At 37.6% G+C, this 14,937-nt stretch overlaps 1 protein-coding gene across 1 annotated transcript; it reads left to right on the forward strand.

The window, feature by feature from the left end:
* Positions 1 to 2,274: 2,274 nt before the first annotated feature.
* Positions 2,275 to 7,791, forward strand: LOC128857483 (elongation of very long chain fatty acids protein F-like). Its single transcript, XM_054093237.1, has 3 exons — positions 2,275 to 2,335; positions 6,882 to 7,069; positions 7,138 to 7,791. Exons 1-3 carry the CDS (start codon positions 2,275 to 2,277, stop codon positions 7,789 to 7,791), a joined length of 903 nt encoding a protein of 300 aa, XP_053949212.1.
* Positions 7,792 to 14,937: the final 7,146 nt, after the last annotated feature.

The following is a 14,937-nucleotide window of genomic DNA, read 5'->3' on the forward strand; positions in this document are numbered from 1 at the left end:
CATCCCCTACAAATAAGAGTGCAAAGGTGTGATTGCTGACCAATCTACTGGTCCGAGACCAGAGATAAATTGCTCACCGAAATGACAACGCAGCACACCTATAGTTTCACGGGCTGTGTGGCAATTAGCGCTATCCGCCGTCTTGTTGGAAACCAATTTTGTAGAGATCACGCGCTTCATTTTCCGGCATCAAAAAGTCGCTTACCATGTTCCCGAGATAGAGTTTGCGTCGCCATTCAATGTTACATTGGCGCCAGCCTCGTCTTTGAAGAAATATGAGCCGATGATTCCGCGAGGGCATAGGCCACACCAAACGATTCTTTTCAATATATGTAATGGCTATTTTTGAGTGACTTCCGGTCGCTCTTTAGCCGGAATACGGTAATTTTGTTTATTGACATAGCCATCAAACCCTTTAGAAATCTATTTTTTCAGAATTTTTACAAAAAGTTTTACATAAATTCTGAGTATACTGTTTTATACCCATTAGATTTTGGTACAATAGAGGGTAAGTTTGATTAGGCTTGAAAATTGCGTTTATTTACGAAAACAGTTTCTTTGCTGGCAGTTTTGTGCGTTTCCTTCACAGAAGGAAACTATTTTTATATGGAAGAAAACACACAACACCGTCAGGACGGGCTTGTGAAGACACCCCCCGGCACCCGGCGGTACTAGCCACCTTTTCACATGCCCCATAAAACCCACTCTTCTAACACCCCTCTCCCTCTGCACCCAATCTGTCGAAACAGCAAGTTTCCTTCTCTAAATTCAACACTATTAATTATGTAAAGGGTGATTTTTTAAGAGCTATAGGAAAGTTTTTCAAAAAAACACACGTAAAATTCAGAAAAATGCATGACATTTTTATTCAAATCGATAGTACAGTCCATATCATTTAATGTTTGAAGAATATTTCATGCAAATGTTGACCGTGACTGCGCTTCAAATGGTCCATCTGCTTAGTCCAATTTTGGCATACTCTTTCCAATGTTTCGGCCGGTATCTCACATATAAATGCTTTAATGTTGTCTTCCAATGCGTTAATTGAAGCAGGCTTGTCTGAATAGACATGAGCTTTAACATGGCCCCACAAAAAATAATCTAAAGGCGTTATATCGCACGATTTGGGTGGCCAATTGACAGGTCCCGAACGTGAAATAAAATGTTCACCGAACTCGCCTCTCAACAAGTCCATTGTTACGCGTGCTGTGTGGCATGTGGCACCGTCTTGCTGAAACCACATGTCATGCAAGTCATGCTCTTGCATTTTGGGTAAAAAACAGTTGGATGGCATTTCACGGTAGCGCTCACCATTCACAGTTACGTTACGATTCGTAGCATCTTTGAAGAAGTACGGTCCAGTGATACCTCCAGCCCATAAACCGCACCAAACTCTGACCTTTTCTGGATGCATTGGTAGCTCTTGCAATTGTTCTGGCTAATCTTCACTCCAAATCGACAATTCTGCTTATTTACGTACCCATTGATCCAAAAAAGAGCTTCGTCGCTGATCACAATTTTTCGATAAAAAAGTGGATCTTTGGCCAACTTTCCAAGAGCCCATTCACCAAAAATTCTACGTTGCGGTAGATCGTTCGGCTTCAATTCTTGCACCAGCTGTATTTTGAAAGGCTTCACACCTAAATCCTTTCGCAAAATTTTCGACGTTGTTGAGTAACAGAGGCCCAATTGCTAATAGCTAAAAAATCACCCGGTAGTATAAATAAGTTTGCCTCTCTAGTTTGAATTAAATTTACCCACAGCCAAATTTATTATAGTGCCTCAAAAGTCGCAAAACTGACGTCAACTACCTGGCTTATTTGATGTATAAATTGTGTGCACACTTTTAAGAAAACTCAACCTTAAGTAAGCAATGTAAATGCAGATGTAAATGAGTGTACATTTTAACTAAAACCTAAAACAAATATTCGCTGCTCTTGCTAATTAATTCTTATTTCGACTTGATTTAGTTTTGGATTTAGTTTTGATTTTTTGTTGGGTTTTGTTTTGTTGATGAGAGGTCAGTATATCGAACTACTTAAGTTTGGCATTAATTATGCTTTCGCCCTTTTGCATTTCGTGTCTGTATTTGCTTTTATGTATTATACATACATACAAACGTAGTAATTATTCATGAATTGGAGCAACTATTGTGGATATTTTTACTTCGTTCTACTTGCAAGCTCAGTTTAGTTTCATTATTACTCGAATCGGTGCAGGTTCAATTGCCGTTTAGTTTTTAAAGTTTCTGGAAAATTATAAGGCTCTGGCGCAATGCTCCTGCTATTGAAATTAATCTGGGAAAATCTTCGAGAATTCGATGAAAAATATCGAGGTATGAGCAAAATTCGTAAAAGCAGAGAAAAAATAACTAGTAAAAGTGTCATCACACGTGGCAAGGAAAATGCTTTTAGCAAGCATGTAAAGCTGAATAATTTCGTAAAGTTATTAAAGGAGCCGTCTTACTTTTTATCTAGAGAAAATGAAAAGTTACTTGCGGGCCGAGTTTATGACTTTAGATGTAGCTTTTGTAGCTGAATTGCAGCTGTATGAGGGGTAGGTGATTTATATCTCATATTTTATGAATAGGTTTCGTTTTTTATTAAAATAGAAACTGGTTGGGATAAAGTGAACTGCGGTAAGGACAAAAAAAATGTTAGAAAATATCAAGTCAGACCATAAGTTCGGTGGTTTTAAAATTAATAAAACAGATGTTTAAAGTATTTATTAATCAAATTCGTGGTGAAACAAAACTTTGCGTCTATTCACTAAAGACGGTCGATTTTTGTTAAATGCCTGATTCAGGTTTGATAACTGATGGGAATAATAATCATAACAAACAATACCGGCCATGTCCCACCAAATTGACAGGATAATATTCTTGGGGTGATGGCCATCTCTAGGGATCGGTTCTGGTGTTTCATCTTTATCTTACCATTGGCGTTTGCGAACAGGATTAATGTAAAGGACCCATTTTTCATCACCAGTAACGATACGGTTCAAAAAACTTTCATTTTCAAGCCGTTGCAGCAGCTGAGAACTGAAGGTTGACGACGGAAAGTCTATGCAGAACCCATTTTCCCAGCTTTGAAAGCTCTCCCAACTGAACCAGGTGCCTGTGAACTGTTCCGTGCGATGAATTTAACCTCTGAGCTATCATATCGGATGTCAAATTTGGCTCAGCTTCCACGAGTTCGAACAAGGCGTCGGAGTTAAAGACATCAGCACGACCTGCACGCGGGGCATCCTCCACGGCGCAGTTATCACTTCGGAATTTTGAAAACCACTTTTGCGCAATCCGTACACTCACGGTATCCTCTCAGTGAACAGTGTTTATTTCTGCAGCGGCAGTTGTTGCATTCGAAGATTCCATTTTATTTTTTAACAACACGTGCTTCTATTCGCGATTAAAGTCACTTGTTGAATCCGTTATATTCAGCGAATATTTTTTTGGATGCAGAAATCGCACAAAAGTGAAATTATGGGTAAAACATGCACGAACTTATGGACTGACCTGATAGGAACAGTGAAAGTGAACTGCGGTAAGGACAAAATAATTTTAAGAAAATAATATCGTTAGGCGCAGGTTAATTTGAGTCAACAAGTTTTTGAAGTGTGACTCAGTAAACACTTACCATACAGAACAGTTGAGAGATTTACCAGTCGAAAGAGTTATTTTTTTTTCTTAGCAGAAAAGTGTGTGAAAAATCACGTCCTTTGTTGTGTCTGTTAGCTGTTTAAATTTTGTGAAGCTCTGGCAAGCTGAAAATTATTTTTCAAGTGTTCTTTTGATTGTTGAAAGTTTCCATATTATTTCAGGGTGTCCACGCGGGAAGATACATGCATTTGTTAGCAAAAGTTACTTTTCTGTTAAAAAGGTACTTTCCTGGTTGTTGTTGTTGTTGTTGTTGTTGTTGTTGTAGCAGCATAAACATTCGCCATACTTATGGTACATACGGGGAATGCCGCTGAAGTGACAGTCCTTGGCCGGATATAAATCCTGGTCGTTTCGGTAGAACCGACTGCGTTGGAAACGTTGTATTTATCTCGCCTTAAATTTTATGGAAAGCTCTATAATAAGCAGAATATTGTGTTTTTTTTTTTTAACTCAATGTTCGATTAAATTATTATCCATTTCGTTTGTGTAAAATTTTCAAACTGCCGATTGCTGAAAATATTAAATCCCGCCGTAGTCAAATGGGTTGGTGCGTGACTACCATTCGAAGGTGCACCGGTTCGAGTCTCCGGGCATGAATATCAAATAATAGAAAATGTTTTTTCTAATCCGCGGTCGCCTCTCGACAGGTAATGAGATACTTCCCAGTGTATTTCTGCCACGAAAAAACCCCTCTTAGAAAGCCATCTGCTATTCGTAGGCGGCATAAAACTGTAGGTCTTTCGATTTGTGGAACAAAATTCACAAACAGGAGAAGAGATCGGAAGAGATGTAAGCCTTGACCTTGAGCTCATTTTTCAATATGCGTCGAATGCTGTCTTGCGATATTTTCAGTTCTTTGGCCATTTTTCTTTCACTTCGACGTGGATTTCGTTCAAGTCGAGTCTTCACTTTCCGAACCATTTCTGGCGTTGTTGCGGTCTTTTTTGGTCCACCTCCATAGCGTTTTGCAATGCTACCAGTATGATTGTAACGTTTTATAGTGCGATACTCAAACATTTTATTCACTTTGAGGTGACTGAGCTCACGAACAATGGCTGGTTGTGATTTTCCAGCCAAATATTACGTTTGAATTCCATCACAGAAAAAAAAAAATCAACAAAAGTGATACGCAAATGCTTTTGATGGCTTATAAATAATATATTGAACTATCATTAAAGCAATTTTGACGTTGATGTCATCAGCTGTTTTACAGATACAAGCAGTGTGAAGTTCATATCGTTCAGCCTGTATATAAAAGCATTAAGCTGAATGTTAACACAGCTTGCTCCATATTCGCATTAAGGGTCTGACTCGTTAATCGATTGTTTGCATAATATTTGACCTTCGTGGAATCTTACGAAAAAGCAAGATGACACAAATCGCAGCTCCGAGATGTTTGGCAATAAGATTACCGAACTTGGTGCAAGTCCAAGACTTCAATTGATTCACCGTTGACCGAAATAGCATCTCCAGTATTAGCAGTATTTTCATAACAAAAAAAAAAGAAATCATAAATAAATAAAAAATTGGTCAATGCTGTCACCGCTACAAAATCCGCTACTTTTTGAGGCCTCTGCATTGGCTTCTCGACGACCAGATGCGCCAATTTTGCTTATTAACATAGCCGCTGAGATGAAAAGATGAAATGATTTTGATAGCATTGGCTCTGGAAATAATTTGCAATATTTCTCAACAGTGTTGAAGCGTGAGGCGATTCGCTTTTTTCACAGAGATATGATGCTGAAAACAGCTGTCGCTGTCCAAATAATATATTATTGAAACAACCCTTATATGGAACACCTTGATTTTTATTAGAGGCCCATAGCCTGGTTTACGTTGTGTAAGCAGTTTAGGCGATGAGTGAACAACCGAGTTTGTGACCTCCCTGTGATTCCCTTTCCCATACTTGACACAGCCATTACTTCTAGCGAATAGTTAAAAAAAATTCTGAGCCCATTTCATTTAGTTTCAGTATGAAATAAAGTTATGTGAGATATTTGAGCCAAGTCTAGTCTAAATTGGAGGATAAGATAAGATAATATGAATTAAAAACTTCTGGGCTTCTGTAGAGGTTTTTCGAGTAAATTCTTAGCACAAATGCCCAGATATCTAATAAATTCTCCATTCACCATTCAAAGAACTGAAAATACCGAATTATAAGAAATATTTCCGAAAATTCTGTCAAAAATTGACTTGTTAAGGTGCTGTTAAAACAATTGCTGTAGAAAAGAATTAATTGCCATACTTTTTGAAAAACTTATAATTTCAGCTTTTGAAAAAAAAACCAGTACGCGTTTATTACTTGCTTATATTCCATTTAAAAAGCAATCCATTTTCATAGGGCTCTTACTTTTGCTATTCAATCTCCGAATTTTTCGGTAAAAACTGCCCGTATGTTCTAGTGACTGACCTATACCGTATAAGAGTGAAAAAATCCTAAACGAGTTCCAAATGATTAACAGGTCATAATCGTCAACCAATTTTTTTTTAAATAAAGGCTAATAAATTCAGAAGGGAAGGTAGGTAGGAAAGAACAATGGGCCACACTTTACCCATTGATTCGTGAGACTGAGGTTACGCTAATGTCACGAGCTACCTCCCTCAAACTTAAACAATGGTTTTCAGCACCTTTACTTGACTTTGGCGACGTTTTCATCCTTTGAAGACGTTGATGGGCGACCAGATCGGAGCAAATCTCCCACGACTTCTCGGCCGTTTCAAAAGTCTTATACCACTCGTAGGCAAGTGTTTTTGATAAAACACACGCGCCACTATAGAAGACAGTTATACCAACATTCCAGCAAAAAAAATTAGATAATTCCCGATATTTTTTCGATCACCTTTCTGGGTGTTTGGCCGAGCTCCTGCTCCTATTTGTGGTGTGCGTCTTGACGTTGTTTCACAAATGGAGGGACCTTCAGTTTTAAGCCGACTCCGAACGGCAGATATTTTTTATGAGCAGCTTTTTCATGGCAGAAATACGTTCGGAGGATTACCATTGCCTGCCGAGTGGCGATCGCTGTTTCTATTATTTGGTAGATTATGCTCGAGGTTCATGCCTGGAACACTACCGTGACTGGTAGTCACGAACCAACCCATTTGGCTAGGTAGACTGCCTTTGAATACCTTACCCAATATTCAAATAATCAACCAGTCTACTTTAAAAACACCAACTTGAATGCTTACTTAATTTTTATTTTTAATATGAATTTTGTTTTTTCAGATCGTCGTTCGGAAAACTTTTGTTTTGTTAAGCCAATACATCTATGCGGCGCTGTTTTAGCTTATTATATGTTCATTAAACATCTTGGGCCCAAATTAATGGAAAATCGTAAACCGTTCGAACTGAAGTATGTTCTGCTGGTGTACAATGCTGCGCAAGTGCTCATCAATAGCATCCTCCTAATTTTGGTATGAAGTTTGAAATTTTTATAATGCACATTTTGAACAAACCTAACTCTCTCGCCGTTCTTATGTAGGGCTGCTTTACTGTCGTGTATTATAAACCATACGAACGCTTGACTTGCATGATGCCAGTGATGCTGCGCACAGATGCTGGCATGGCGGAGTTAAACTTTTCCTATGCGTATTATCTGCTTAAATACCTGGACTTTGCGGACACTGTATTCTTTGTGCTGCGCAAGCGCTACAATCAAGTGAGCTTCCTACATGTCTACCATCACATCATGATGAGCGTGTCCATTTTTGTGTTCCTGCGCTACTTGCCTGGTGGCCATGGCGCAGTGTTGGGCTTTCTCAATCTGAATGTGCATACCATTATGTATTTTTATTATTTCATTTCGGCACTTCGGCCCGAGTTGAAACAGTCGATATGGTGGAAGAAACACATTACCCAAGCGCAAATACTGCAATTTCTGCTTTTGCTATTGCACTTTACGCGCGCGCTCTTCGATGCAGAATGCGAATATCCGAAAATGGCTATACTGTTTGCGGTCATTCAAGCTGTGGTGATGCTGGCGCTCTTTTCGGACTTTTATTATAAAACTTACATTCGTAAGAGCAACAAAAGATTAGTGACACAAATAAATGGAAAAGAAAGTTGCAGTAAAATGGGAGAAAATCTGAAGGCGATGGATTTGGGAGCAACAGAAATTAAACCGTGTAAATTTTGATGGTTGTGAAATAAATTTGATAAAGAAAAACTGATTTTACTTTATGACACAAAAAGTTGAGCTTAAAACTTGACTTCCATTTTTCATGAACTTTCATCATATATGTTTTAAATAAGGGCTAAAAACTACTATGAGTAAGAGCTAGAGGGCTAAACTATGCTACAAAAAAAGTACTCGTTACATTCTACTATAAAAGTCTGGGAGCAGAAATTATATTTGGAAACGTTTTAAAAATAATATTTTCGTTAAACTAATTACACTTTCATCCAAAATTTTAAAACTTTAACTCTCCGCCAAAGCAAAACTCAGACCCTCTGGACTAGCAATTTATTCACCAAAGTTGAATCTTGAGACATCCTCCTTCGTAGTTCCTAGCATTTTTCTATGTTGGGGAAAATTTTTGTAAAATTGTTAGGCCGTGTTACTGGCAGTATAAGTCCGTTAACATTGTAGACTACAAATAAAATCGGTACAGGGTGCAAATGGTTTCTGAGGACATTCATATATGTGGCTATAACTTCCCGAAACCTTCTTTTTGCTCTCTTTCACATTAGACATGGAGGACTACAACTTAAGTCACGAAAAGAAGTGATATGCAGTTATCGTCACCATATGCGCAAATCACAGCGTTTTAGAAATTTCGAATTTTCTTAACCCTTTCGACCCCAACGTTGCCTGTGAGCAACTTCGGCAGTTTAACAGCTTACGGAAGGCGTTCGTTTTGTTTTTGTTTGTTCGTTATAAATAATAACGGCACTTTTATGTATCTACTCAAAATATGAGCAAAAGTAATATCATTTGTAGATCATTTAGCCAAGTTATGTTGAATAAGCAGCAAGTCCAGCGCAGGAAATGTTGTTGTAAACTTTTATAACAATGAAAAAATTTAAAGAATTTATATGCCATGTTTTTACAATAGCAAGGATTTAACTTTACGAAACTGAATTTAAATTTGATTAAGTAAAAATATTATATTAACCAGATCAGTAATTTTCAAAGTTGCAATGTTGCTTGTGGGCAACCTTGGGCCATTGTGGTAATAAATATTTTTGTACTTAGTTATGAGATCGAAAAAGTAAGGATTTTCAGATGACGGTATTGTGAGGATTGGTAACTTTGATTGGGATGCCTCTTCTAAAAACGAAAGTGATGACGAGATGGATGACACTTCTGCAGTGCTAGAGAAGAATTTGGAAGGGATCGTGCAAAGAGGGGAAACTATAGAGATTAACCTTCTCGAAAATATTATTGCAGAAAAATGTGAGCTGAAATCTTGTGTGGCTGATAATTGTTTAGAAAAAGTGGAGATAAAGGCCATTTGTACCTTCGGAGACCAGTTGGGAAGAAAATACTTTGAAGGTCGACGATGTGATAACGCCAGTAGAATATTTCTGCACTTTTTTTAATAGCCAAGTGTTTGATTTGATCACAGAACAAACGGGTTTGTATGCGCTGCAAGAACATGTCATTGAGCTCAAATGCACCGTTGAAAATATTAAACGCTGTATTGGTATTTTGTTGTACATGGGTTTTTTAAAATTGCCTAGAGTTAAAATGGCATGGTCAAAAGATTTAAATCTTACCGCTATAACAGATGTTTACATTTCAACGATAACACTAAACAATCCAAGTTGTACAAAATATGTCCTTTATGAAAGCTACCCCAGGAAGAACATCAAAGCATTGGTGAAGAAATCATTGCGTTCAAAGGTATACCTTCATAAATGTCATATTGATCACTTTAGTTTAAATTTTTATTACAGGTCGATCGTCATTTAAACAATACAACCCTGCTAAGCCTCATAAATCGGGTCTGAAAATGTTTACGCGTGCTGGAACCTCTGGACTTTATGTTGTACGTTGGTGAAGGTACCTGTGCTGCTTATGGATTTGGATAGTTTTATATTTGGCAAAAGGTCTTCCTAAGGACAAACATTTTAAGCTTTATTTCTATAATTGGTTTACGTCAGTTAGTCTTCTGATTTCGTTGAAAGAAATGGGCAGATTTGCAACAGGAACTGCACGTAAAAACCACATAAGCAATTGGCAGCTACTTTCAGATGCTGAGTTAAAAAGCGTTTAAGGGTTCTTTCGATATGAAATGTGAGATCAACAATAATATTGTATGCGTCAAGTGGTTTGACAATAAGGCAGTTCAACTTACAGCCTCGTGTGAAAGCATTGAATCTGTTGGTATATGCAAACGTTGGAATCCAAAGGAAAAAGCTTATATTGATGTTCCAATACCTGCGATTGTTGCTTCTTTCAATAAGATTATGGGAGGAGTAGATTTGGCTGACATGCTCATGGAGCTCTACATAAAAACCATTTACGTTTAAAGTTGGCCTAAAACCGTAGGTCCCTCCATTTGTGGAACAACATCAAGATGCACGCACAAATAGGACGAAAAGCTCGACCAAATACCCAATAAAAGCTGTAAGCGCCAATTATATACTAAGTACTAGATAGTTCAATAAATTTGAGGTATTCGCTATGAGAGGGCATTGCTACTAGCCTAAATTTTTATTTGTTATGTCGGTACACTCTTCATATGAACGTATTGGAAGTTTTATTTCAATCTGTCAATTCACTCTTTGTTTACAAGCCATTTAGTATCGGCGTGTCGCAGTATTTTCTTTAATGGAAAAAATCAAATATCATGCAGTGATTGAATTCTTATTTTTGGAAGGTTTAGAAGCAAAGAAAATTTATGAACGAATGTTGAAAGTGTATAAGGACTTTTCGCCATCAGTTAGTACAGTAGAAAGATGGGCTGCTGAATTCAAAAGCGGTCGTACAAGCCTAGAAGATGATCCACGTCAAGGACGTCCAAAACAGCAACAACACCAGAAATCGTAGTAAAAACACAGGAATTCGTATTGGTAAATCTTCGACAGACTGAAAGAGATTTAGTAGAAGACCTATTCACCTCAGTGGACAGTGTAAGTAATACATTTACTGAAGTATTGGGTTTCAGAAAGCTGTTTGCAATGGATGCCGCATTCACTAATAGTGGAACAAAAACTCATTCGAATGCGACTTTCTCAGCAACACTTAAAGCGTTTTTGAAAGATTAAAGGGGATTTTATGCATCGGTTCATCTCTGTGGATAAGATTTGGGTCGATCATCACGATTCTAAATCAAAACACGAGGCTAACCTGCCTCGAATGCGACTATCTCAGCAATATTTAATGTGTTTCCGAAAGGATAAAGCAGATTTTGTGAATCGATTAATCACTGTGGATCAAACTTGGGTCTACCATCTTGATGTGAAATCAAAGAAGTAGGCTAAAAAGTGGTGTGAACCTGGTTCTTCGGCTCCGAAACGTCTTCGTGTCCAGAAATCGGCCAAGAAGGTGTTAGCTTCAGTTTTTTGCGATGACAAAGGTATTTTGTTTGTGAATTACTTGCAAACTGGTAAAACAATAAATTCTGAATATTATTGTAGCTTATTAGACCAGCTGAATGAAAAAAAATAGTGAAAAAAGTTCCAGTTTGCAAGAGGACAATGCACCGTGTCACAAGAAAATTTTGACAATGGCTAAGAAAAATCACGAATTAAAGTTCGGAATGATAAACCATCTTTCGTATTCACCAGATTTAGCCCCTAGCGACTTCCATCTGTTTCCAGACCAAACAAATGCAGACGTAGAAAGCGTTTTTCATCAAATGATGAGGTCATAACAGCTATAGAAGAAAAAAAATCTCATTGATCAACCCCAAAAACTTATCCTTTCCATTCTTACTCCCGCACAATAGTTAGCACATTATTTGCTTTGTAGCTGCTAAAACAAGCAAAAACAAGAAAAACATACAGCTGCACATTGCGTCAGTGGCGCCAGCAAGAGGAAGCGGGCAACCGCGTTAATAGCGCAGGCACACCAAATTTAGCGAAGTCCTCAACCATCTGTGCGATTCTTCTGGCAGAAAAATGTGAAACACAGATGGCGCTCCCAGCAGCAAGAAGGCGTTGTTCCAAAGTAACGTGGGTGGGCATTCCCACTCTTTAGGACTGGTAGCAGCAGGCTAATCACCTGAGGAGTGAACAAGAAAAAAAAATAATATATGTTTCTTTGCCAGACATATTTCATTTCGATTCTTCGCATGTACTTTGGGTTTATATTTTTGGTTTTTTGTTTTTTTTTATGTTTGTTTTTTTTGTTTTTTGTTTTTTATTTCACGAGTACGAAGTATCGAAACCCTTTACTCCGTCCATATTGGACTATCTAAAGCTCCCACAGTCTAAGTAACGATCTGCTCTCGGTACTACCTTTAAGTAAATCGTCAGACAGGCTCTACGTCAGGCACTGTTCACTTTAGTCTCTAATAAAGTTCTGTAATACAGGGGACCGATGGGAATCTGACGTTTTTGGGATGGCTAGTACTCTGCCGGTGAGAGGAGTAGGGAGGCGAATTACAAGCCAGTAATCTTGCCATTCGATGCCGTTCCAGTAGCTATGGAGCGGTGGGCGGTTGAACATCGCATGTTTGCGTATGACGCATTTGTGCAGAATGGCGGGTCTGTTATTACCGTGCAGCGACTTTTTCGTGTGCGTTTCAATCGTGAGCGTCGTGAAACCGTTCCAAGCCGCAACACGATTCTCAGTTGGGTTCATAATCTACGAACAACAGGATCTATTGTGAAAAAGAAGCCACCAGGTCCGACTAAGACAGCAAGAACACCAGACAACATCGAGCGTGTGAGAGCCGCGCTGACTCGTAGCTCTGGGCGCTCTGCACGTAAACACGCGCGCGAATTAAGAATGAGCCGTGAATCTCTGCGAACAATTTTACAGAAAGACTTGAAATTTCACCCTTACAAGATGTGTGTTGCTCAGAAGCTTGAGGAAAGAGATTATGCGCAGCGGCAGGAGTTTGCTTTTCGAATGCAAGTGCTTTTGGAAGACAATGTGCTGGAAAACTGCATTCATGAGGATGGGCACCACTTACCCGACGTAATTTTTCACAAATAATATTCATCTTCAAATGGCATGTCATGACAAAGAATTTTGTGTATTAAAATAAAATATTTCATTTAAAATAACTGTGTACTGTTCATTTCAAAAACGTCAGATTCCCATCGGTCACCCTGTACAAAGAAATTATACCGCTTTTGCACTTCCTATAAAATTTTGTCTAGCATATTTTAATAACAGAGCGAATTACATTTATCTGCAATCGTCTGCATGTTGTTAACATTTGTCTGCAAGCATAGCAGGTAAGCACTTAGTGAAGACACCAAATGCGTAAAAATGTATTCAACATGGTGTGTTGAGAAGCTCAAGGAGTTGTTGCTGTTGCCGGCAACAGGCTTCATTCATACGCCTGCTATTCTTCGCGTTGAAGGGAAGCCGGCTTAACCGCGAAGAAAATGGACACACAACAATGGAAAACAAGTAGGATGCTAATTCTACTGTCGCTTTGTGGGGTTTTAAGCATCAACCACAAGTACGAACTGTTTAGTCCACGGCGACGCGCTAACGTGAAAGGATACGTCCATGCGAAATGCGCTTACTTTATAATGTTAAACATTTTAAAAGTTGAATTGTTTGAAAAGTGTACAAACACAAACCCGATTTTAAATGGATGCTTTGGACGTTAAATTTCACATAAATTTAAATTGGCTTATTGGAAGGCCTTTTGTGATCCAGATTTAGTTAATGACGTCTCATAAAAAAGAGGTAAAAAATCGTTGTAAAAGGTGAATAAATTAAAATAATAAATTCAAGAGTGCGTGTGCTCTATTAAATCCGTTAAAAACATGCATTTTTTGCAAAAAAGAACCGCAGTGCTTGAATGCATGCAACTTTTTGTAATCGAGTCTGCATTTGATATGAATTGAATGAGTTTTTTAAAGCAAGTGAATATTAAAAAAATACACTTTTTGTGGTTTGGCGCCTGAAATGTTGTGCATATGGAGTTTAATTTTAATTTAAGTGCACATTTGCACAAATGAAAGATGTGAAGAACAAAAAAAAAAATTTATTGAATCGCAATGAAGCAGGAAATTTGTTTCTTTAACTGAGTGAACGCCATGACCATTTGTGTTGCAACCAAAGCTATTTGAATTGGAATTATTTAATGAAAAATAATTGATCGCCTTCACGGCCTCGCGTGAGCTTAATTGCTTCGAAATGCAATAAGCGTCAAGATTTTCCAACAGATTTGATTTTAATGGCATTAAATCAATAATAAATAGGGTGATACGGAAAATTATCGCTAAAAATAATTCAAATTAACGGTGCTGAAAACTGCATAGTGAAAAATCAAGCAAATAATTTGATTTACTGTTGCAAAGCAGACAAATTACTTTGTATATTTTTTAAATTTCTGTGCATGCTTAAGTTTGGTGGTATAACAAGACGGACAGGCGCTTAAAAACTATGATGAAAAAATTATGAGAAAATGTGTTCAAAAACATTACGTCCCTGAATCAAGCAAATGTTTATTAATAAATTGTAATATAAAGTTTTCAATTTGAAAATAATTAAATTTTTTGTGAAAAATGCAGCTAAGAAGGCGATATGATTAAATATTTAATTTTAGGTGCAAATGGTGTAAATGTTTTTTTATTTGTGTAAAACTTCTAAGCTAAAACAAAAAAATATTTATTTAACAAACTAATTAAAAGTGAGGAAGTGTTTGAATATTGCTGAAAAATTCAAGTAAAAAAACATATAATATTTACAAAACATGTCGAGCTTAAATGGTAACAAATATTACTCATACGCCACGCACGCGATGGAATTTACTATGTACAATAAATATTTTGTTTTTAATCGCAATTATAAGCGAGCATTTAAATTAGCGCATGAACGTGAATTGTTGTGAAAGGCTCAATTACGGAAAAATGTGGGAAAAAAGTTATAAGCACAAGTGTCGGGAAACTACTCACACCGTTTTCCCTGAACAAAAATCTACTATTTAGTAAAATGATAGAAAAAGTTTTTTCTAATAGCGGTCGCTCTTCGGCAGGCAATGGCAAGCCTCCGAGTGTATTTCTGCCACGAAAAAGATCCTCATAATATAAAAAATCATTTGCCGTTCCGAGTCGATCTGAAACTGTAGGTCCCTCCATTTGTAGAACAACATCAAGGCGCACGCCACAAATAGGAGGAGCAGCTCGGTCAAATGCCTAATACTTG

The sequence above is a fragment of the Anastrepha ludens genome, chromosome 3, assembly GCF_028408465.1.
Source record: "Anastrepha ludens isolate Willacy chromosome 3, idAnaLude1.1, whole genome shotgun sequence".
NCBI classification, from domain to species: Eukaryota; Metazoa; Arthropoda; class Insecta; order Diptera; family Tephritidae; genus Anastrepha; species Anastrepha ludens.